This window comes from Anarhichas minor, unplaced genomic scaffold (genome assembly GCF_050575085.1).
Source record: "Anarhichas minor isolate MPS153535 unplaced genomic scaffold, ASM5057508v1 ptg000004l, whole genome shotgun sequence".
NCBI classification, from domain to species: Eukaryota; Metazoa; Chordata; class Actinopteri; order Perciformes; family Anarhichadidae; genus Anarhichas; species Anarhichas minor.
In genome coordinates, this window is record NW_027466450.1 from 7,135,765 (window position 1) to 7,156,881 (window position 21,117).

General features: G+C 41.5%; 2 protein-coding genes across 4 annotated transcripts; one reads left to right on the forward strand and one right to left on the reverse strand.

The window, feature by feature from the left end:
* Window positions 1-2,390: 2,390 nt before the first annotated feature.
* Window positions 2,391-12,993, forward strand: tlk1a (tousled-like kinase 1a). The gene is given in 24 exon segments (XM_076107751.1): window positions 2,391-2,628; window positions 2,630-2,662; window positions 2,664-2,706; window positions 6,049-6,170; window positions 6,338-6,409; window positions 6,834-6,872; window positions 7,177-7,252; window positions 7,349-7,392; window positions 7,570-7,665; window positions 7,759-7,845; window positions 7,965-8,057; window positions 8,235-8,345; window positions 8,448-8,584; window positions 8,748-8,936; window positions 9,043-9,109; window positions 9,599-9,696; window positions 9,862-9,943; window positions 10,049-10,140; window positions 10,343-10,432; window positions 10,528-10,697; window positions 10,814-10,949; window positions 11,516-11,627; window positions 11,716-11,823; window positions 11,940-12,993. Coding segments are annotated over 24 exon segments (2,310 nt in total). The 5' UTR covers window positions 2,391-2,586; the 3' UTR covers window positions 12,111-12,993.
* A 174-nt stretch (window positions 12,994-13,167) lies between these two features.
* LOC142968065 (Golgi reassembly-stacking protein 2-like) lies at window positions 13,168-19,962 on the reverse strand. 3 transcript variants are annotated; one of them, XM_076107799.1, is made up of 11 exons: window positions 19,874-19,962; window positions 17,955-19,514; window positions 16,733-16,813; window positions 16,430-16,633; window positions 16,220-16,306; window positions 16,001-16,131; window positions 15,326-15,452; window positions 15,103-15,241; window positions 14,900-14,983; window positions 14,646-14,762; window positions 13,168-14,213 (listed from the first exon to the last, which is right to left on the reverse strand). In XM_076107799.1, the coding sequence occupies exons 2-11, from the start codon at window positions 18,015-18,017 to the stop codon at window positions 13,990-13,992; spliced, it is 1,257 nt and encodes a 418-aa protein (XP_075963914.1). In that variant the 5' UTR covers window positions 18,018-19,514; window positions 19,874-19,962; the 3' UTR covers window positions 13,168-13,989. The 3 variants fall into 3 exon arrangements, with proteins under 3 accessions (XP_075963914.1, XP_075963923.1, XP_075963931.1); XM_076107808.1 differs by lacking the exon at window positions 14,646-14,762; XM_076107816.1 differs by lacking the exon at window positions 17,955-19,514 and having other exon boundaries at window positions 19,874-19,892.
* Between the last annotated feature and the right edge of the window lie 1,155 nt (window positions 19,963-21,117).

Sequence of the window (21,117 nt, forward strand, 5' to 3'; positions counted from 1 at the left end):
GCTGGCCGTCCTCACAAACTGAGTGACCGGGCAAGAAGAGGACTGATGAGGGAGGCCACCAAGACACCTACGACCACTCTGAAGGAGTTCAAAGCTTCAGTGAATCAGATGGGAGAGACTGTACATACAGCAACTGTTGCCCGGGTTCTTCACCAGTCGAAGCTGTATGGGAGAGTGGCAAAGAGAAAGACACTGTAGAAAGAATCCGCCCAAAGGCATGTGGGAGACTCCAAGGTCAATTGGAAGAAGGTTCTTTTGTCTGATGAGACAAAAATGTAGCTTTTTGGCCATCAGACCAGACGCTATGTTTGGTGAACACCAAACACTGCACATCACCAGAAACGCACCATGTCCACCTTGAAGCATGGTGGTGGCAGCATCATGCTCTGGGGATGCTTCTCAGCAGCAGGCCCTGGAAGGCTTGTAAAGGTAGAGGGGAACATGAATGCAGAAAGATATCGCCAAATCCTGGAGGATAATCTGACTCAGTCTGCAAGAGAACTACGACTTGGGAGAAGATTTATTCTCCAGCAAGACAACGACCCCAAGCATACAGCAAAAGCTCCACAGAATGGTTCAAAGACAACAAGGTGAATGTTCTGGAGTGGCCAAGTCAAAGCCCAGACCTCAATCCAATCGAAAATTTGTGGCTGGACTTGAGAAGAGCTGTTCACGCCCGATCCCTGAGTAACCTGACAGAGCTTGAGCTGTTTTGAAGAATAATAGAGAAAAATCTTAGTGTCCAGATGTGCCAGCCGGAGTGAGACACATCCACACACACACTCAGTGCTGTGATTGCAGCCAAAGGTGCATTTACTAAATACTGACCTGAAGGGGGTGAATACTTATGCAATCTTTACTTTACCTTATATATTTTTAATTAATTGACATTATTTTGTAAAAATCTGTTTTCACTTTGATATTAAAGAGGTTTTTTTTGCAAATTCTTGTCAAAAAAGCCTAATTATATTGACCATGATTTCATGTATAAAAGCAACAAAAGGATGAAACATCCAAGGGGGGTGAATACTTATGCAAGGCACTGTATATATATATACACATATATACACATATACTGTATATGTATACAGTTTTTTTTTTCTTCAAAATGACCGCAGTCTCCTGCTCTGTCCTCTGTCCTTCATCATAGAGGGACCAAGACCAGCGGAGCAGGAGGTCACCTGTGGCGACTGTGGCTTAGTGGAGAGCAGGATCGGTGGTTTGATCTCTGGCTCTGCTAGTCTTATGTCGATGTGTCCTTGGGCTGTCTCTCTCTCTCTGTCTGTCTGTCTGTCTCTCTCTCTCTCTCTCTCTCTCTCTCTCTCTGTCTGTCTGTCTGTCTGTCTCTCTCTGTCTGTCTGTCTGTCTGTTTGTCTGTCTGTCTGTCTGTCTCTCTCTCTACACACTGACACACGCACACACAAATTAATTGGAGATATTCAGTCAAAGGCATTGTTAGACCTCCTGTCTCTCTGTCTGTCTGTCTGTCTGTCTGTCTCTGTCTGTCTCTCTGTGTCTGTCTGTCTCTCTCTCTACACACTGACACACCCACAGGAAATTATATCCACCCCCACCATCTTAACATCCACTACGCACTGGCCTTTTGTTTTATTCTTTGCTCTATTCATTCAATCCTGAAAAACTGTTATAACCAAATGAGTATGTGTTATACCACAAAACTGTATGCAATAAACATGTAAAATAAAGCTACGTTATCTGGTTTTGTATACTGTAGATCACTGTATTAATATCTAGAGATGAGTGTATTGACTATATCGAGATTATTTTGTAAGGTCCAAGAGGGAAATACAGTGAACATGCATTACAATTTAAAAATGGAAAACTTTGATTTACAATTATGAATTTAATAAAATGTATTTTTTTATTATGATCCTTAAGTTGTGCTACATATTACAGATGGGGAAAACTAGATGATAGTTTTTGCATGATAAAAGATACTTGTGACATGTTAAAATTCTGACGCAAATCAACATTATGAGATATGGCAAACTTTTGACTTAATTGGTCAAACTTCTAAGGTACTTAATTATGAAATATAGCATGTATTATGACATATATATTTGACTTATCTCAGAATTTTGATACAGCACGTCATAATGTTGACTTGGGCTTCCACGACCTGTTGATATCGTCCAACAGTAATTTAATATATTTAAAGGAAAAATGAAATTTATTTTTGTTTGCTCTGAACATCATAAGTTTTCCACCAACTTGTACCTAAAATGTAGTTATGCATGGCTCAGGTGTGCAGTGTGTATAATGATGAAGTAGTCTTTATGTCCGTGCTTCATGCATCACCCTCGCGATAAGAAATTTGCACACGATTTATGACGTTTCATAGGCAACCACTTGAAGACGGAGAGGTGGCCCCGGAGCCAGGACGCTCTGCTGTGGTGTGTGAAGAGGTTTGTGCCCCAGAAGCAGCTCATGATTAGACACTTTCACTCAGTGGTAGTCACCGTGTCCATGTAGAACGAACCGTGTTATGTCCGACGGTCAATTTCACAGCCTTTGTGGACGATTAACCGTGTGCGCTGTGGTAACAAACACACAGAAAGTAGCTTGATGAGTGTCCAAAGTAGTGGAAGTTTGGAGGGGACGCCATCTTTGGTCCCAGCTCTCCACGTCCCCAACACGGACTGTGTTTTCAGCAACATACCACGGCGTTGGTGAAGGCCCAGGAAGGTATCGTTACATGTATTAAAGACCTACGTGTATTTTCTACTTGCTCCCTTTTAGTCATTTTGTGCAGAGCGAAAGGAAATTGTAATAAAACGACCGAGCAAATCGTGGTGGCGAAACCAGCTCGCTAGCTCTAAAGTCAATGGAGCCCGTTTGGCTATAGCTAGTAACTTAGCACTGAAGACACAGGACCGTCTCCCTGCGACCAGGCTAGTGTAGTAACCTATTGACAAATACGTGCATAATGGCGATAAACCTCTACGTGAGCAGTGGGGTTAACGGCTGCAATCAGCGCATCCTTTCTTTAAACCCGCTGCCGCTATAAGAGCAGACACTAGTTAACTCACAGATGGATGTAAAACGGATTAGTAACGTTTAAATGCACGTAGAGAAATCCTGCATTTTTTTTTGGGATAAGTTAGGTGTGCATCGCACTGTTAGCTCTCCTTTGTGTCTAACGTCAGACTGGTGTTTCTCTACCAACGGTGGCCACAAAATATGTAACGTTAACTCACATGTGTAAGTAACACTAACGTTAATCATAACCCTAACTGAATAGATAGGGTATTGGATCGGTCGATGATCTATGACGGTATGTAACGAACATTAAGTGTATGCTAACGCTACCGTATTGGAGGGTAGGTAGCCTTGTTTGACCTGTTAGTATTGCTAACTTAACGATAGAGTGAAGACCATTATGTTACACTAGATGCCCCATGGGATACAGACAGAGTGCTAACCCACACACACACACACAATCAAATTAGCTTATTTGGTGTTTCTGGTGACCCACTGTGACCACTTATCACACCTACTTGTTCCCTCAGTAGTTTCCACTGGATATTGTAATTATTGAGGACTTTTACTTAGCTTTGGCCATTGAAGTAGCTTCTAATTATCTCTATTAATGTTATATGCATTGACTTACATTAATTAACAAATGCTGCCTTCATTAGTGTGACACCTGGTAAATATTGAAAAGTGGTAGACTTATTGTTGTGTGTGCTGTTTCTTGAATTGCCAATGAGTTAACCTAGTAATCCAACCCAATGTATGCCAGAGATTTTTATGACTTTCTGCCTTTTAAACAGGTGGTCAGTCTGCTCAGCAGCACAGAGTTAAAATGACATCCACAGCAAGAGTTGTAAGGGTTCAACCACATGTTCCTGCAGGGGCTGGAATATAGATAATAGTTATGCATGAGGCCTTGGTTGTTTTTTTTTTTTGAGACAAAGGGAAATCCTTGTGGGAAAACCACACAGCTGATATGTAGTTATGACGTGAAACTGGCATAAACAATCTGGGTGAAAAGGGAGATATTGTTATGGAGCCATCTCACACCAGCTAGAATGAGATTGTCCTGAGAACCAGCAGCTACAACCTCCTCCAAAAGATGATGTTCTTCATTGGTACAATCGTATCATTTAACAGAATACATTGAACACATTGCTTTTTGCCAATATTGCAGCGCTAACTGATCACAGCCAAACTGTGTTGAGGAAAAAGGTGAAAAATGTGCTATTTGTTTGAATAGTTGCCAATGAAGTAAGATAAACTCTCTGTATGTCTTCATGATTACAGGGCTGAATATTTAGCACCGCTGTATAATAGTCTCGCCCGTTCATCTAGTCATGAAAGACTGATGTCTGCACTGGAGACTTCAAATTTGATTAGAAGCCACAGACACAACATGGGAAATGTGACAAGCATGCCGACATATTCTTTGCTTTTGTGCTGCTAGACTTGCCACGTCATTGCATTTCAGCGCACCACTTCCTATGATGTACAGAGTGTCATAGTAGTCATAATCTTATCAATAAATCTGGTTTTAGAACAGGAATCGCAAGCTCATCACATGTTTTTATTTTGGCAACAATTGTCATCACATGTAACACAGTTTAAGTTATCACTGACTACAGACAAGTGACCAGCAGGTTAGTTATGCACATACGTCTGCTGATCTGGAAAATAGTTGCAAGTCGGTATTATTTAGTGAGTCGGCTGTATCTTACTGTTACAACACTCTTCTCAGTGACTTCATGTTGCACACTGAAACGGCCTTTGTGCTGGCTGCTGCATTATAATGTATAACTTAACAGCAGACAGACGTCCGTCCATTCTCTGCCCCTTATCTTATGGTCACATCGGCAGCAGGCTAAGCCGGGTATTCCAGACTTCCTTCTCCCAAGCAACCTTCCCCAGCTTCCTCGAGAACCCAGAGGTGTTCCCAGGCCAGATGAGATGTATATTGTAGTCTCACCAGTGTGTTTCAGGGCTTCCCTGGGGCTTCTTGTCAGTTTTAGCAGACAGTATTTTGGTTTTAGAGGATGAAATCAATGGCTTTTTTGTTGATCTATTCTTGTTAAGGCTTGTTCTGTTTCATGCACAGTCGGGACACTTTATCATTTGCATATGTCAACAAAGTAGTTGATTGTATACACAAGTAGTATTGATTTTCCACAACTTCTCCTCATTGCGTAGTACATTTGTTAAGTCTGTGGTTTTATAATAAATATAATGTTAATAAATGAGCTTCTCGGTAGGGCTGCAACTATCTTATCGATTCATTTGACAATCAATCGTTAAGTGTATGAAATGTCAAGAAGTTATAAAAAACTAAATATACTATGATATATGAGAGTCAGTGTGGTGCATTTAGTCCTATAGTGAAGACTTCACTCCATATCCTGCTGTCATAGTTGATTGTCGTGTGTCTTTAAATGTATGTTAAGGGTTGGCATGTTTTCTATATTTGGTGCACATTCATTATTGAACTAATCTGTGTTTGCTCTATTCCCAGCTGCTGTGATTTTGTAGTAACTATTTAGATAAATGATCCAATGTGTTAGGTTCTCCATTTAAATTGATGCCGTCGTAGATTCAAAATGGTTGTCTCATTAAAGCACAGGTTTAGTGGGCAGACCCCTCTGAGTCAGCAACAACACTGAAGCTCACGTAACAGTCCCACAGGAGCACAGTGTTCATCAGAGCCTAGCATCCGACACATTGCTGCTGGACTCTCAGGATAATGGTAGAGATGCTTGTTACTTCTGCTCTAAACTATTTAAGTGTCTATTCTTCTTTGTAGTATTAAGCTGAAACCGGTCTTTGTCATATCTCTATGGAACGGCCATGAAGTTGGTCTTACCTATATTCTGGTCTAGACTGGTATCACCTGTGAGGGTTTGAGACTGTATATGTGACTAAACAAGTCCCCTTTTTGACTCTGCTCCCAATGCCGTTGCGACTGTGTCATGTGCTCTTGATTTGGTGCATTCGGAGGCTTCAATTAAGCCGATCCTGGAATAACTGAGACATGCTGTGAATTGTTGCTAATCCTGCCAGGCACCATGGAGGAGCTGCACAGCCTGGACCCCCGGAGACAGGAGCTGCTGGAGGCCCGCTTTATGGGCGGGGTTAGCGGCAGCACAGGAGGCAGCACCGGCAGCACAAGTGCAGGAACCAAAGTGAGTCTGTGTTTGTACATCATAACTGATCAAAATACTATTGTTAAGTGTCCACGTCTCATCCCAAATTCTTTCTTTCTTTCTTTCTTTCTTTCTTTCTTTCTTTCTTTCTTTCTTTCTTTCTTTCTTTCTTTCTTTCTTTCTTTTTTTTTTTCATTTTTTTTCAGGGATTGACCAACAATGAATGTTCAAATCAAAGTTTTGGAAGCCTCGGATCCTCAAGCGACAAAGAGTCAGAGGTACACTAAACTATCGAAGATCATTATTATAAATACGTCGATTGAATATTTAAGTAAATGTTATTCGTGAGACTAGAGACCCTGTTCAGACCTGGCGTTAACACGAGTCTCTGGTGGTCTGATCACAGGTCGGCGGCTCTCAGTACAGGTGTGAATGCACCCAAGAATACATTTAATCAAAAACAGCTGATAAATACATTTTACAGTATAAGTGACGGACATTAAGGTCATTAATAATTTAAAGTTATACATCAGGAGGTCAGTAGCATTAGGTTATTTTGTAGAAATGAGTCTATTTGAAAAGAAGCACTGATGTAGTTGAAGGTTTTCTACTATCTGGAAAACAATCTTCAGGTTACAGCCACTTTTTGCTGCTCTTTCTGATGATGTTTCTCTAAAAATCTTGTCTTTCTCATTTCGATAGGGGTCAGACGTGAAAAGAGGCAGTTCCCCTGCTTATTCGGTACGTATATTATGACATTTTAAACTAAAGTTATTCTGATGAGGGCTGTTTGTGTTTCCAAACACTGTGCTCAACATAAAGACCGGACGAAACTGACACGAAACTGCAATGAGAGCAGTCGCACAAGGAAAAGTACAACCTGTTATTGTTATGGCTGAAATCTGTCTGGGTCATTTTCAATAAATGCTTAATGCAGACTCAGTTCATTGCCAACTTGATAAGATACAAACAAGCAGGTGTAAAGGTCAAAATAGCCTTTTTTTGTAGTATTTATAAAACACGGAGAATACAATTTCTCTTTCAGACTCCGGAGAAGAAACAGTCAGAAACGGTCCGAGGCAGAAAAAGGAAACCTGAGATCCAATCAGAGAGCAGCCAAGGTCAGTGTCTCTGTGTTAAACTGCTTACATTTCTGCTCCTGCTTACATTACATCTTATGCATCTCATATATTCAACATTCTCTTTTCCTTTCACAGGGAAATCGATTGTGCGAGGACCCAAAATAAGTGATTATTTTGATGTAAGTTTTCAGTTTTGTGGTGAGCGAGTAATATGTGCTATATTAAGTCTTTCCACCACTGAGGCGTTTCCTGTCTCTGAAATGACAGTACTGTGATTTAAGAAAAGAGCCACAGTGGGTCTGCTGTTATCAAGTGTTTGGCTGTGATGTGACCTTTTGATCTCCTAACCTTTTTAGTTCCAGGGAGGAAACGGGTCCAGTCCTGTGCGAGGTCTCCCACCAGTGATCCGATCGCCCCAGAACTCACATTCCCACTCGGCTCAGGGTATCGCTGTACGTAACGCCTACACTTGAACTCAAAATCCCTTTGCTGCTCCTTTTTGGTGTTGCCCTGTCTGAAAAGAAGGACTCGCTCTTCTGTTGCAGGTTGTACAAAATAGCTCACCTCCTACTAGTCTGTCTTTTGGGGACCACATGACACATCCAAAGCAACTAGCAGTCAAATTTGTTCAGGTGAGGGGAGGAGGGGGTGATTGTGAATAGTCGGGACACCACCAGCTCTTTGTAATCGTTCTTCAATGTTTCTTTTCTGGGCATCTTTTTAAACGACTTCTCATCGTGTTCCACTCTAGACTGACCTCACAGGGTTGAAGTTGGCCGCCCTCGAAAGCACTAAGAATCTGGACCTGGAGAAGAAGGAGGGGAGGATAGATGATCTGCTGCGGGTAAGGAGGAAGTCTTACTCTGTTACTACTGCGCTGTGATGTTCCTTCAATGCAAAACAAATTGCACCATGTTTGCCGAAGTAATGTTTGGTAATAGAACAGACATTAATGTGTTTTAATTCTCATAAATATGTTTAATATTTTAAATAATTGGTGGGGTTTTTTCTTGCATTGTAGGCAAACTGCGATCTCAGGAGACAGATAGACGAACAACAAAAATTACTTGAAAAGCACAAGGAACGCTTGAATAAATGCATCACTATGAGCAAGAAGTTGCTCATAGAAAAGGTAAATGTCTTGTTTTTCTTAACCCTTTATGAACACTCAACATACCTTTATATGTCTGTTATATATATATATATATATATATACCTTGTTGTTGTTCCTCAGAGCACCCAGGAGAAGCAGGCCTGTCGGGAGAAAAGCATGCAAGATAGACTTCGTTTAGGCCATTTCACTACAGTGAGACATGGAGCGTCATTCACAGAACAGTGGACCGACGGCTACGCCTTCCAAAACCTTGTGAAGTAAGAAGCTTTACTACTGACACCGTCTGTGTCTTATTGATCAGGTTATTGTCTAGCTGCTGTTAGACTTATTTTCTTGTTAAGTCATTTTTTTTCAATCCTTGGAGAAACCAGCTCTTTTTCATAATATACTCTAACAAGAAGCACCGCTTTCCATCTGCAGACAGCAAGAGTGTTCAAACCAACAGAGAGAGGACATCGAGAGGCAGAGAAAACTTTTAGCCAAGAGGAAACCTCCGTCCTCTAGCAACTCCCAAGCACCAACCACAAACTCTGAGCCAAAGCAACGCAAAACCAAGGCGGTGAACGGAGCCGAAAGCGACCCCTTTCTCAAACCCAGCCTACCTCAGCTGTAAGTTCACAGATGTCAGACCAGCCAATCCTCTGGCACATGCGGTGTATAAAGATCAGTGTAATTTTACATTTCTTTTCTCTTTTCCCTCTCTCATTGTGGAAAGGCTGACACTAGCAGAGTACCATGAACAGGAAGAGATCTTCAAACTGCGACTTGGACATCTTAAGAAGGTTTGCCCAATGCTGAACCTGCAGCGACATTAAAACATTTGTTTTTCTCCTGTTCCTGTGCAGCACAGTCGCATGAATGTATGTAAGATTTACAATTTATCCAGGACCAGGAATATAATAAGGATAAAGGGCACTTTTATACAGTTTACAAGTTAAAACCTAATTGGAGTCAGTCACTTATTAAATGTAAAAAATATCTGTCTTCAATGTGAAGATAATTGAACATATTCAGCCCGATTGTACCTGAACTCCTTTTGTGTGACTCTCTAAGGACATAGCGAGCCTGTAGTTTGTCGATCTATTCGTTGTTTTTTTCGCGATGAATACGCATCACAGGCAGCTCCTGACAGACTCCGTATTAAGTCAACCGTTAAATATTTCATACAGAACTAGTCTGCAGTGTACGAGAGGGGATTTGATGAGTTCGTCTCCTTGTTGTCAGAGTTCTGAAGTTCCTTCTGTGAGTTTGTGTGCTTGAATCATTTACAGGAGGAAGCTGAGATCCAGGCGGAGCTGGAGCGTCTGGAGAGAGTGCGCAACCTTCACATTCGGGAGCTGAAGAGAATAAATAATGAAGACAGTTCACAGTGAGTGTGACTCGATTTCTCTCACATTTGCTGCATTGACATTGGAACATGATGTTCACACAAGGCCAGTGTCCTCATAGCAACGCTTCTGCTGAAAAATGTATCACTGACACATCCGTCTTTAGTTTTGATTGTTTTCTGTGTTTTTTGTTTTTCCATCCAAAGATTTAAAGATCATCCAACGTTGAATGAACGATATCTGCTCCTCTACCTTCTAGGAAGAGGGGGCTTCAGTGAAGTTTACAAGGTAAGTCCTTCCATGTTTATATCACTAGTGTCAAAGCGAAATAATACTCTTAGCAGGTGTTGCTTTTCAAGTATAAGCCAACTTTTGTGTGCATATGTTGTGCAGGCTTTTGACTTGATTGAGCAACGATATGCTGCTGTGAAAATCCATCAACTTAACAAGAACTGGAGAGAAGAGAAGAAGGAGAACTATCACAAGTATGTTGGCCTCAACCTGCAGTATACAATAATTAGCGTTTCAAATGTTGTGACATGCTTAGACAAGCTGTTCGGATGTCCTTTGCTTGCGGTGTGTTGTTATTCCTTTCTATAAGCACCGACAGCGGGCTGTCAGTGCAGAATACAGCACCACCTCATGCTTTGGATGCTAATGGAAGCATAATCATCTTCCTCTCCACAGACATGCATGCCGAGAGTACAGAATACACAAGGAGCTGGACCACCCCAGGATCGTGAAGCTTTATGACTACTTCTCACTGGACACAGACACGTTAGTGCACTCGATCCACTGTTCTCAATGCATCTCCAGCACTTTGAGGTTGGTTTCTGTCTTCATAATTCTTTTTTTCCTCCCCCATTCATTAGGTTTTGCACTGTCATGGAGTACTGCGAAGGCAACGACTTGGATTTCTACTTGAAACAGCATAAGCTAATGTCTGAGAAGGAGGCGCGGTCTATAGTCATGCAGATTGTGAACGCATTAAGATACCTGAATGAAATCAAACCCCCCATCATCCACTACGACCTCAAGCCAGGTAAACACGACTCATCACATCAAGAACACATGTTGGTCCACATCTAATCAGATTGTGACAGTCGAGCAGTCATCACACTAATGGTATGCCATTTCTTCTTTTCCTTTGATTTCAAGGCAACATCTTGTTGGTGGATGGCACAGCCTGCGGCGAAATCAAAATCACTGACTTTGGGCTGTCAAAAATCATGGATGATGACAACTATGGCGTGGATGGGATGGATCTGACATCACAGGGCGCAGGGACCTACTGGTGAGACTAAATGTCCCACATGTACTTATATCACATGCAGTATGAGAACATTCAGTGTAGAAGTACCACACTATAGAAATACTCTATTATAAGGAAAATATCTTTATTCACTTAAAGTTACTGTGAGCAACTTTTAACTGGTTATGAATTTAATACTGATAAACACGACCAACGAAGGAGAAGCCCACCGCCAACTTCGTCCACAGGGACCACCAAAATCAACATAAAATATAAGTTACTTGTACTACTACACCAACAAGTATCAGAAGTAAAATTACTGGTTTTGCAAATTGGTCCTTTTCAGTGTTAAATTATTAACGTGTAAGCAGTATTTAGTGGTGTTGTTGGTCGTGGTGGGGCCAAGTTTGACTGTTTCATGAACTGTGGGGTAGTTGAATCAACATATTTTTTTAAACTTTCATGTTTTGTATGTGAAATTTTTACATATAAATGACTAGTAACATTTGTTAAATCGAGTAATGGAGTACAAATAAATGGATATGCTCAAGTAAAGGATAAGTACCTCCAAAATTAAAGTTTTTTTTTTTTAAATTTATTCTGTCCAGGTACTTGCCTCCTGAATGTTTTGTGGTTGGCAAAGAGCCTCCAAAGATCTCCAACAAGGTGGACGTGTGGTCTGTGGGTGTTATCTTTTTTCAGTGTCTATATGGAAGGAAGGTAAGGAGGTCAATACAGATGCTACCCTTGAATGTCTTTGTAATCTCTTGCGTGATTATTAAGAACTGCTCATCTTTTCTTTTTTTAGCCTTTCGGCCACAATCAGTCCCAACAGGACATCCTGCAGGAGAACACCATACTGAAAGCTACAGATGTCCAGTTCCCTGTCAAGCCTGTTTCCAGTAATGAAGCAAAGGTAGGTGAACTTGCATACAAAAAGGACACTGCCATTTTAAAATAAGTCAATGGAAAAAACATCTTCAAACACGTGGTTGACGTACACATTGTGGACACTGTTCCGCCTCCCTCCAGGCCTTCATAAGGCGCTGCCTGGCGTACAGGAAGGAGGACCGCATCGACGTTCACCAGATGGGAAGCGACCCGTACCTGCTCCCTCACATGCGGAGGTCGAGCTCCTCTGGAAACCTGCAGATAAATGCTGCTGGCTCAGGACCCGCCTCCTCCAGCATCATCCCGTACTGACGGCATCGCACTGTGACGAAAAAGGCAAAGTTGCTCCCACAGCCGCAGAGCTTCTCGGAGGCTCTGGCTTGTGGGAGAAGGAAACAGCCGGCAACAGGAGGAGCAGGACACCGGTGGGGAGATCTCACCCGGCCTCCTCGGACCTGCGCCAGGCTTCTACTTGTTTACCAAGGCTTGATCAGTGAGGGGACAATTTTAAAAGGACATGGGTAAAGGGATCTTTTGAGGGTCCGATTTAAAGCACTGATACCGACGACGTACCTTGAAGAAAATGTGACTGGACGCTCTGTTCAGATGTTGCAGATGGAAAAAGCCTTAAAGGGCCGAATGGACACTTTTTTTTGCAGCCCACCGTTTAGATTAAATAACGCGGTCCTGCTGGGGTGCAAATGATTCAGCTGCTAGAAGTTAAATTACTGGGGAGGAGGGGGACAGTCGTCGTAATGTAGAACTACAAAGATTTCACGAATGATTTGGCTAAATGTTTTGTTTATCCACAAATCTTAGGCTTTAATTTGAGTTACTTAGCCATGGGAATGTAATGTGTAGCATACAAGTGGCATCTAGTGACACGTAGGTTGGGACAGCGTACTTGCGTTTTAATGCACAAAGTAACCAAATGTAGAAACGTGACGATGTAGAAAATCCTATGCAGGAATATTAATTAATAAATTGGAAACTGTATATGCTGTACAGGTGGATTTTAACTGTAACAGCAATGTGTACAAACAGTTCAAATGTCCCCATGCAAACTAGTATTTCGTTTTGCTGCTTTGTTGCTCTTACTTTTATAAGGGCTGTATGTTCCACTTTGGGTACAAATTGTACAGTTCTGCTAAGAGTGAATAATAAATGCCAGGAAATGTTTTTCCCTCCCAGTGAATGGTACTGTAGGACGAGTCCGGTCATTCCTAAATTAACATCCACACTCACCTGGTAATCTCTCCGTTGTCTGAGATTACACCGCCACTCTGAGGCTTTGTTTGGGACTGCAGTGATACAGGATGCTTAACAGGAACCATTTATGAGATGACGATACAAAGCAGGGACCACAGGCTGAGGTATAAAAAATACATCGGTTTAATCACGGTAACGATATCAATTTACAAATGATTCTTTTGTACGAAACCAAAATCGTTTCATGGATACAGAAGACAAACCTGCTTTTTCTAAAGGAAAATCCCCAGGAGTATAAAGTACCACCCTCTTCCCCTGAAGACTTTAAGCAGTTCACAGAACCACTGAAAGGTCATGGTGGGATTTCTTTTCTTTTTGTGGTACCTTCAATATTTTTTAGCATATCCTCTGATCCATCAAGGGGCTGAGCTGTAATATGAATGTTGTATTCAGTAGTGGACCACTGCTGACTGAGAGGCTACTGTACACCAAATGTAAGAACTGGACTGCACCAACAAACTGTTCTTGTGGATTAGAAGGGCTGCAAAAAATATTATGAGGGAACAAAATTCCCACTGTGACCCTTCAAGTGCTCTGTGGTAATCTAACCACTAAATAAAGAATGCAACTTACACGCATTCATACTAACCTGTTTCCCCACATTTTACACTGTCTTTGAACCAAGTTCAAAAAGCCCACAGTGTAATTAACACATGTATTACTATTTAGTAACAGAAGTTGTTCTGCGACAGTTAATACTTGATTCTTGTTATTTTCCTTCTTTTGCCATCAACAAACTGCTGCTGGACACACATTCACGCTTCATGTGGAGAAGACCAGCCCATGGTTCCAGTGTCCTCGAGGAACTCGAGCTTGTACAACTGGACCAGTGTGTAGAACAATTTGTCAACGGAGTTGTGCAGCTTATAGACGGGCTAGATTGTGTTAAGAGCAAGCCGACGACCGCAATCGTTGCTCTCTGCTAAGATGAGTCTGCAGTCATTGTGATATTTATTGATTCAGAGGTGGCCACTGATGATGGGATGGGGATTCTGGTCCGTGAACTGTTCATTTGTATGGTGGAGGAGGGATATGTGGTGCTGGTATGCAGCGTAACAGCAGGAGATGCATGAGCAGTGATTGTTGGAAGAACAAAGTCAGACGGAGGCAGAGTTACACCAGCTGCCATGTAGAGAGGTGGAAGACCTGCGGAGCACAACACACAGTCATTACTTAGAGTAGAAAAACACTTTTAAATGTGCAACATTGAGTATTTTCTTATCTTGCATTTTTTATTCTCGTCTATGTTTGGATGTGGTGGCTACCTACCTGTAGGTTATTTCAACCATAAATCGCTATATTTCCGAAAGAAAAAAAGGCATTAAAAGTAAAAAGTCATAATATAGTATGTCAAAGAATGTCGTAAAAAGTCATAGTAAAGTATGTAATACACAATGTCATAGGTCATAAAAACAGTTTAAAAAGTCACAATATAATATGTTGAGGCTGTAGCGAGTGCAGGCGAAAACAAATTTAGAATAACACCAGAATCCTTTACCAGGTGTTCCGTGTTCTGTTTATAATAATCCTTTAAGATTATTAACAACTAACCCAAGCACATCTCAAAGAACATGATACCTGCACGTTGTAATCCACCAACTCCAGGTGGCAATACGTGGCCCACGTCTGGCAATGTGATATTTAGATTTGGTAAATGAGGAAAGGGTGGAAGACCTCCAGGTAAGGGAATTAAACCTGTGCAATAAATACATACACATATATTAGACAATGCTAGGTAGGCAGGCAAAAGTCATGGACGTTTGGCTTCAGAGTAGCTGGCTTTGGCACCACACCTGGGAAGCTATAACCGCCTAAAAATAATTTCTACAGACCTGGTGGTGTGGCAGCAGGACTGACAGGCAGGGTGGCGCTTTGTGAGGAGAGGAAGTGGCTGAGCAGTGGGACGGTAGGAGCTTCTGAAACAATAATGTGTGTGTGTGTTTACACTGTTCACATACATTTTGCTTAATCTGCAATAGTCAAAATTACATCAATTCAAACAGGATATTTTGAGCAGTCAGATATTATAGTGTACCTGTCTGTAGTTTGCTGACAAATGTGGTCGGGTTAGAGCTGACTGACATGCCGGAGAGAGCCTGCTCTAATCCAGTCGAAGCAGAAGAAGAAGACGACACAGCCACAGGAACGGTTGGAATGACAGCGGAGAGGAGGACCTGGTAACCAAAAGGACGTTATCTCAGTCAATGTTGACAACACCTGGAAGCAATTATTTGTTTGTACAAGATGCTGAGCTATACCTCTGTGTCTTTAGGTGAAGTGGCTGGTTCACTGGCAGTCTGTGCAGGTACACTGATATTCTTGCCCTCTAGAAATGGCAGTGTGGGTATCCTGTGCAGGTAGCCGTAGCCAATCCCACACCCTAGACTGGAGAGACAGAAATACTGTGAGGAGGAATGTCCAAACATTTCACAGTAGCCTTAATGATGTGAAATGACTTCCTCTCTGGGGGATCCAAATGTTAAAGACCTTCATCCAGTCAGTGTCTGTTGTTGTTATTGAGTCCAGCTGTCATTAAACAGGGCAGTCTTTCTCTTTACATTTCATTTGAAGATTCCATTCAAAATGTACTCAGAAAAGGGGATCTAAAACTGAAATAAGTCATAATAAAATAAGACAAGTTTGTATAAATATACATTATATAAAACTACCTGTTGTTTTTAGTTCCTTTGTTGTTGGTTTCAGGGTGTTTTTCCAAAATGTTAATTCATAAATGTATGTAAATAACTGCTAAATGTAGAATACAACTATTACAGAATCTAATTGTTCAGTATTTGTCAAATGAGCCAGTACAAAGGACTGTACAGTGCATTCTTAAAGGGTCTCGTACATACCATCATTTTCCTAAATGGAAGTAGACACTAAACCAAAATGCATGGCTTTCACCTGGCAACAGAAGTAAAAATCAGACATGCCTGCCGTCTCCACCCCAATCACAGTTTGGGGTGATGACCACCTCGCGGCAGTTGTCCGTATCCGTGTTGTAAACGTACAGCTTCAGCTCCTTCCCCTCACTGGTTTCGAACACGGAGAACAGATCTTCACTCTGTTGAAAGAAGCGGAGATTCACGGCAGGTCAACCTGCTGCCAACATTTAGGGCCAAACGTTACTACCGATCTGCAAAAGCAAGTACCTCGTTCATGACGGTGTCGGCTCCTATGATGTAGTCAGCGTGGGCCCTCAAACCAGCCAGGGCTGCGGGGGAGTTTGGTTCCACTTCCTGGACTCACACAACACATATAGAATGAACACATTAGGTGTTCGACAGCAATACTTTCTAAAAAAAACCTCATTGTGATTATTTTTAATTAAAATGTTGAAGTTATGCATGCTGCACACTCACCAAAACATGCCAAACATTTTCATTTGCTCCTTCAAAGCTGCAGAAGCGAATGCTGACTCCCAGAAGCCCCTGGCCGCCCCACAAGTTGCTGGGTGTGACGGTTGTCTCCCTCACTGCCAGAGTCTTGCTGCTGTACAACAGCATCTTGGTGGGCCTCTCCACGTTCATCTTCAGCAACTCTTTGAGGGTGTCATTGTCCTTGTTCTATGCAGATCAAAACATGCAATCATCTGTCAGAACACTTGTTGATGCCGGTCCAGCAGCTGCAAGTAAGTTTCATCATTGCAATTATAGTAAACTTACCAGTCTAGTGTCACAAATGGAAATGATGAAATCAAAGAATGGCTCCAGTCCTGCACAGCGACCGGGGGAATTATCTTGCACCTGTAAAGAAAGCATCATCGAGATAAGACAACGAAACCTTGCAAACTGTGTAAATTGTCCTTCTGAGACCCTGCATTAGAGATTCATTCACAGAAAGATGAGGTTTATGGTGTAACTGTATATTACCGCTTTTAAAATATGTAAACTGACAAAAACACGAGTATATGACAAGCGCAGTGAATATCTGTCTTTGCCTCTGACATCCTGGACAACATTTTCAAAACAGAGGGAATCTTGTAGTTTTTAGGATCAAGCTAATCTGAAAACAAGAATCCACTCCAGTAACTTCAATACAGTTTCTTGTAAATGGCATTTTTTGGCATTTTCCCTCAATGAAGTTAGTGTTGGCACAGACACCGCTAAAGTGTACCGGATACGTGGGTCCCTAAAATGTATTAGCTTATTAATCTTGAGCAGGTTCCACGGTTCTCAAATGTGAATTCAGGTTTTGGACTGTTCGGGTCAAAACTCCTGCGACACTTGTAGTATAAAAAACATCTTCATCGTGAGAGAGTGTGGCCTTCATCAGGGTTGGTCTCACATAAAGTTGATTCTCAATACAAAAAGGTTTTGTGGACTTCTCAGTGTTTTGACTGTTGGTCAGTCAAAACAAGCAACCAGTATCTGAAATATTTCAACTTTGGCTTTAGGGAGATGTTAGGGGCATTTTTCACAATTTAATATAGTATTTTAGTTTTAAAAATCACAAGTGTTTTTCTTAATGAAGGCACACACTCTTCTTCGCTGGGTATTTATAACGATAGTCGCCACACCGGTTATTCTGGCAACATGCAACGTGAAAAAGAGATCAGCTGATGTTGTTTACTGCGCATGTCTGAATACTAATTTATCATGTCATATGACTACAAGCAGTTTCAAAACAACCTGACAAATGAACCGTAGCTCATATAAAATGGTCAGTAAATACACCTAAACAACACATTACAAACATTAAAAAAAAAAGTCAGTTATATTGACAGTTGGCGATGAGCTGTAAGCGAAACCCCTCAAAAAACTGCCGCTGAATGAATATATAAATGTCATTATTTGGCTGTGGAACTAGCTCCAGCGCTAGCAGGCAGAGCGCTCATCCTCTGTCGTTCTCTGCCTTTAAAGTAAATACGCTGCATTTCGCTCTTACTCGGAGGACGTGGTAGCCTTCAGTTCCTCCTCCCGGTATCTCGACGCTCTCAGACCCTCCCATGTTTCCCCTGGACGCGCGTGGATCAGGGTGGGCCGGCCGTGTCCGTTAACAGACGCGTGCTCTCCACCGGACCATGTCCGTGGTAAACAGCGCGCTGTTTGTGCAGCGCTTCCTGGTTCCCAACACTTCCGCTTTGGTGCAACCAACCCTCAGCGGTGTGATGACGTCATACATGTCGACCGCAAAAGCTTGAAATCAAATGAATAATCATCCAGATGTAGCCTATGAATTAGCAAAAGGGGTGGAAGACAGAGCTATTATTAAACTCTACTGCAAGGCTGGATAACCTACTGCCTCGGGGGCCACGCATCCTCAGGGGCCCAAAGGTTCACTGCATGTTTTCACACAACTGCATTTGCATATTTGCAATGGAATACCCATGAACACATATTACTAAGAATAGTCCTGCTTGTGGGGTTGTGTAAAAATCTAGTGTAGGGTGTTAATGATTTTCGGTTATATTGTGATCACATGGTGCATATTCCTAAAAAAACAAATTGTGTTAAATCAACTTACCACAAACTGACTCACAGAAGACTTGAATTAAGCTGCCATGGGTGATCTGCTCAGTACTTAATGGAAACTTGGAGGTGACATACACATTGCACAGAGGGTGGTTTGTGGGGGGCGAGAGGGTCAATAGAGGGGCACCACAAGACTTTTCCTTATGGGCAAATTGTAGGTCATATACAAGTCTTTCAGGTCTCTGAATGCTGGGTGTGGCAGGCACAGCCTTTCTGAGACTGTTATTTCTCTATGTTTGTTTGCTCTGTTATATTTGTACTTCCTGGTCTGGGATGTCACCTGCTCAAAGTTTGCTTTATCAAGTCGGGCCAAAACTTGATAAAGCCAATAGTTTTGTTCATTTTTGTGATGTTAGTCTGACTCCAGTTTAGGTCTAACGTTCAAAGCTCTGCTGGAAGGTAAAGGACATTTACTTGTGGACAATTCTACAGTACAATTCGAGGTACTTTGGTTGAGATTCTACTCTGAAAACTTCTAACACTTACCCCACAATATTTCAGAGGAAAAAAAACAACATTTAGCTCCTATCTGATCTCTGTTGCTCAGTAACATTACTTTGCAGATAAACTTCAATTCAAAATAGAATAAGCTCATGAAATATGATGATGTACATCACCAGCACCAGCTTAAACATTCAAATGTTAAAGTCGATCAATAATTCAACACTATTCATGTGATATTCTTCATAATGAGTTGGCTACTTCTGTTAAAGTACTATACTATACTTTACTACTTTTTAAGTGCTACTGTACTTTTTCTTTAAAGAAACTTTGAACGCACAACTTTCACTTACTTAAGCAATAATAGAATGACCAGGAGTTCTGCCTCCTTCCTGTAGTGTTATTGTCTGATATGTTATAGATTAATTGCTTGAATTAGGTGTGTTGATCAGAGAAGTAATAAAGACTACTTACCTTAAATTCTCTGGAAGATGAGTAATGAGCCTCTTGGCTAGTAACTTCCTGCCACCACCTATATAACCATTAACATAGCTGAGCATTGTCATTGTCAGCTTTATTTTTAAAAGTAGTTTTATTTAATTCAGATGCCAGCTGCTTTTGATTTGATCGAACAATCATAGAGCAGAAACGAGAGCCGGGGAAGATGTGACGGAATAAAATTGTCTCCTTGATCAAACAGTGATAATAAAGGATATATCATCTATGCCATAAAGAGCATGGGCTCAAGGAGTCAATTAATGTATATGTAGTTGAATATCTCTGTAGTGCAGCAGCTCCTATCAAATAATTTGAAATAAACTTGCACAACATTGTGATTCTCCTCATCAATCATCAGTTATCCTGTCAGTCTATGCATCCGCTGAAGCTCACCTTGATTTGGTCTCTCTGCAGGCTCCGCTGGGTGATATTTAACCTTAACAAACGCGTTTATTTTTCCTCGTCAGTGTTTGCACATCTTCCTGCAGGGTAAAAAAGAATCATTATTCTAAAGTGACTATATGAATCACAATATTGGTTCAGACCACAATGTCAAGAATAACATCTTCTTGTCAGATTGTATCACACTGATGCTTGATCTCCTCTCTTGGATGAGGATGCATTTTAACAATTTGACAGTTAGAAAATCCCCAAATATATTTGACTTTTCAAAATGACACATTAAAAAGAAATAATACCATACAAATCTCAAACGTACAGTACATGTCATCTTTCATTGTTCCCAAAACAGATCTTCACATCTATTATCTGCTACCGGTGAGAAATAAACTTCACATGGTGACACTTGCTCTTTCAAGAAGCAGACAAATAAACTCTGTATTTCAGCAGAAGCTTGCTGACGCATTAAAACCCCGCGGTCACTACACTGGATAGCTCTTTCAGATTTATACCTCTTCAGTCCTCCCAGGAATTTACAACTAAAGCTGCAAAGCTAGACTACTTCTGTTCAGGCATTTATACCACAAGTCTGAGGAGGCAAAGAATACATTAACAAAGAAGTGGCCAGAAATTAAAACGTCCATAATTTGATGAATATTTATGTCTCCCCCCCCCCCCCCCCCCCCCTGCTTGCTGTGCCCCCACTCACACACTGCATTTCTACACAGTCAGCAAAGTCACAGCATCAAACATCATGAGCTGTTGTTGTCAGGGTTAGTTGCTTAATGTCTGCGAGAGGTCCTTTTTTGGAGGATGAAAGGCTGTTGATACAAGCTCCCTGCTGACATAATGTACTCTGTTGTGCTGGGAAGCAGAGATAAAATGCTAAGTGAATTAGAAAAGCCTCCGTTAAGATGACAAAGCAGCAGAGCCAAACGCCAGTACAAGCAGTTATCACGTCATTATTGTCGCTGTTTATCATTTTAATTTGAGCAATATCAGACACATGTTTCCTGTCCTGCTCTTCCCCATAGTTCCTATTCAGAAAAGAAGAAAAAAATGCTTGAGAGCTCTAAATGACTGTCATGTGCTTAGAGGTTGTTTTGTTCATTTAGCATGCATGATAGCAATCACCACGCAGACACTTGGTTAGGTGCAGTGTAATTGCTCCTGGGCTCATGCTTATTCCTCGAGAAAAATGTCCAACAGAGACATTTAGTAGCAGCCTTTCAACTTCA

Bases quoted from the DNA above. Each gene is read 5' to 3' on its own strand.
- LOC142968065 (XM_076107799.1), bottom strand. From the start codon at position 18,017: ATGGGAGGGTCTGAGAGCGTCGAGATACCGGGAGGAGGAACTGAAGGC. The intron at 16,634-16,732 runs GTAAGTTTACTA...TGATCTGCATAG, and splicing joins CCATTTGTGACACTAGACTG to AACAAGGACAATGACACCCT. The intron at 14,214-14,645 runs GTATCATGTTCT...TGTGCTCCGCAG, and splicing joins TGGTGGATTACAACGTGCAG to GTCTTCCACCTCTCTACATG.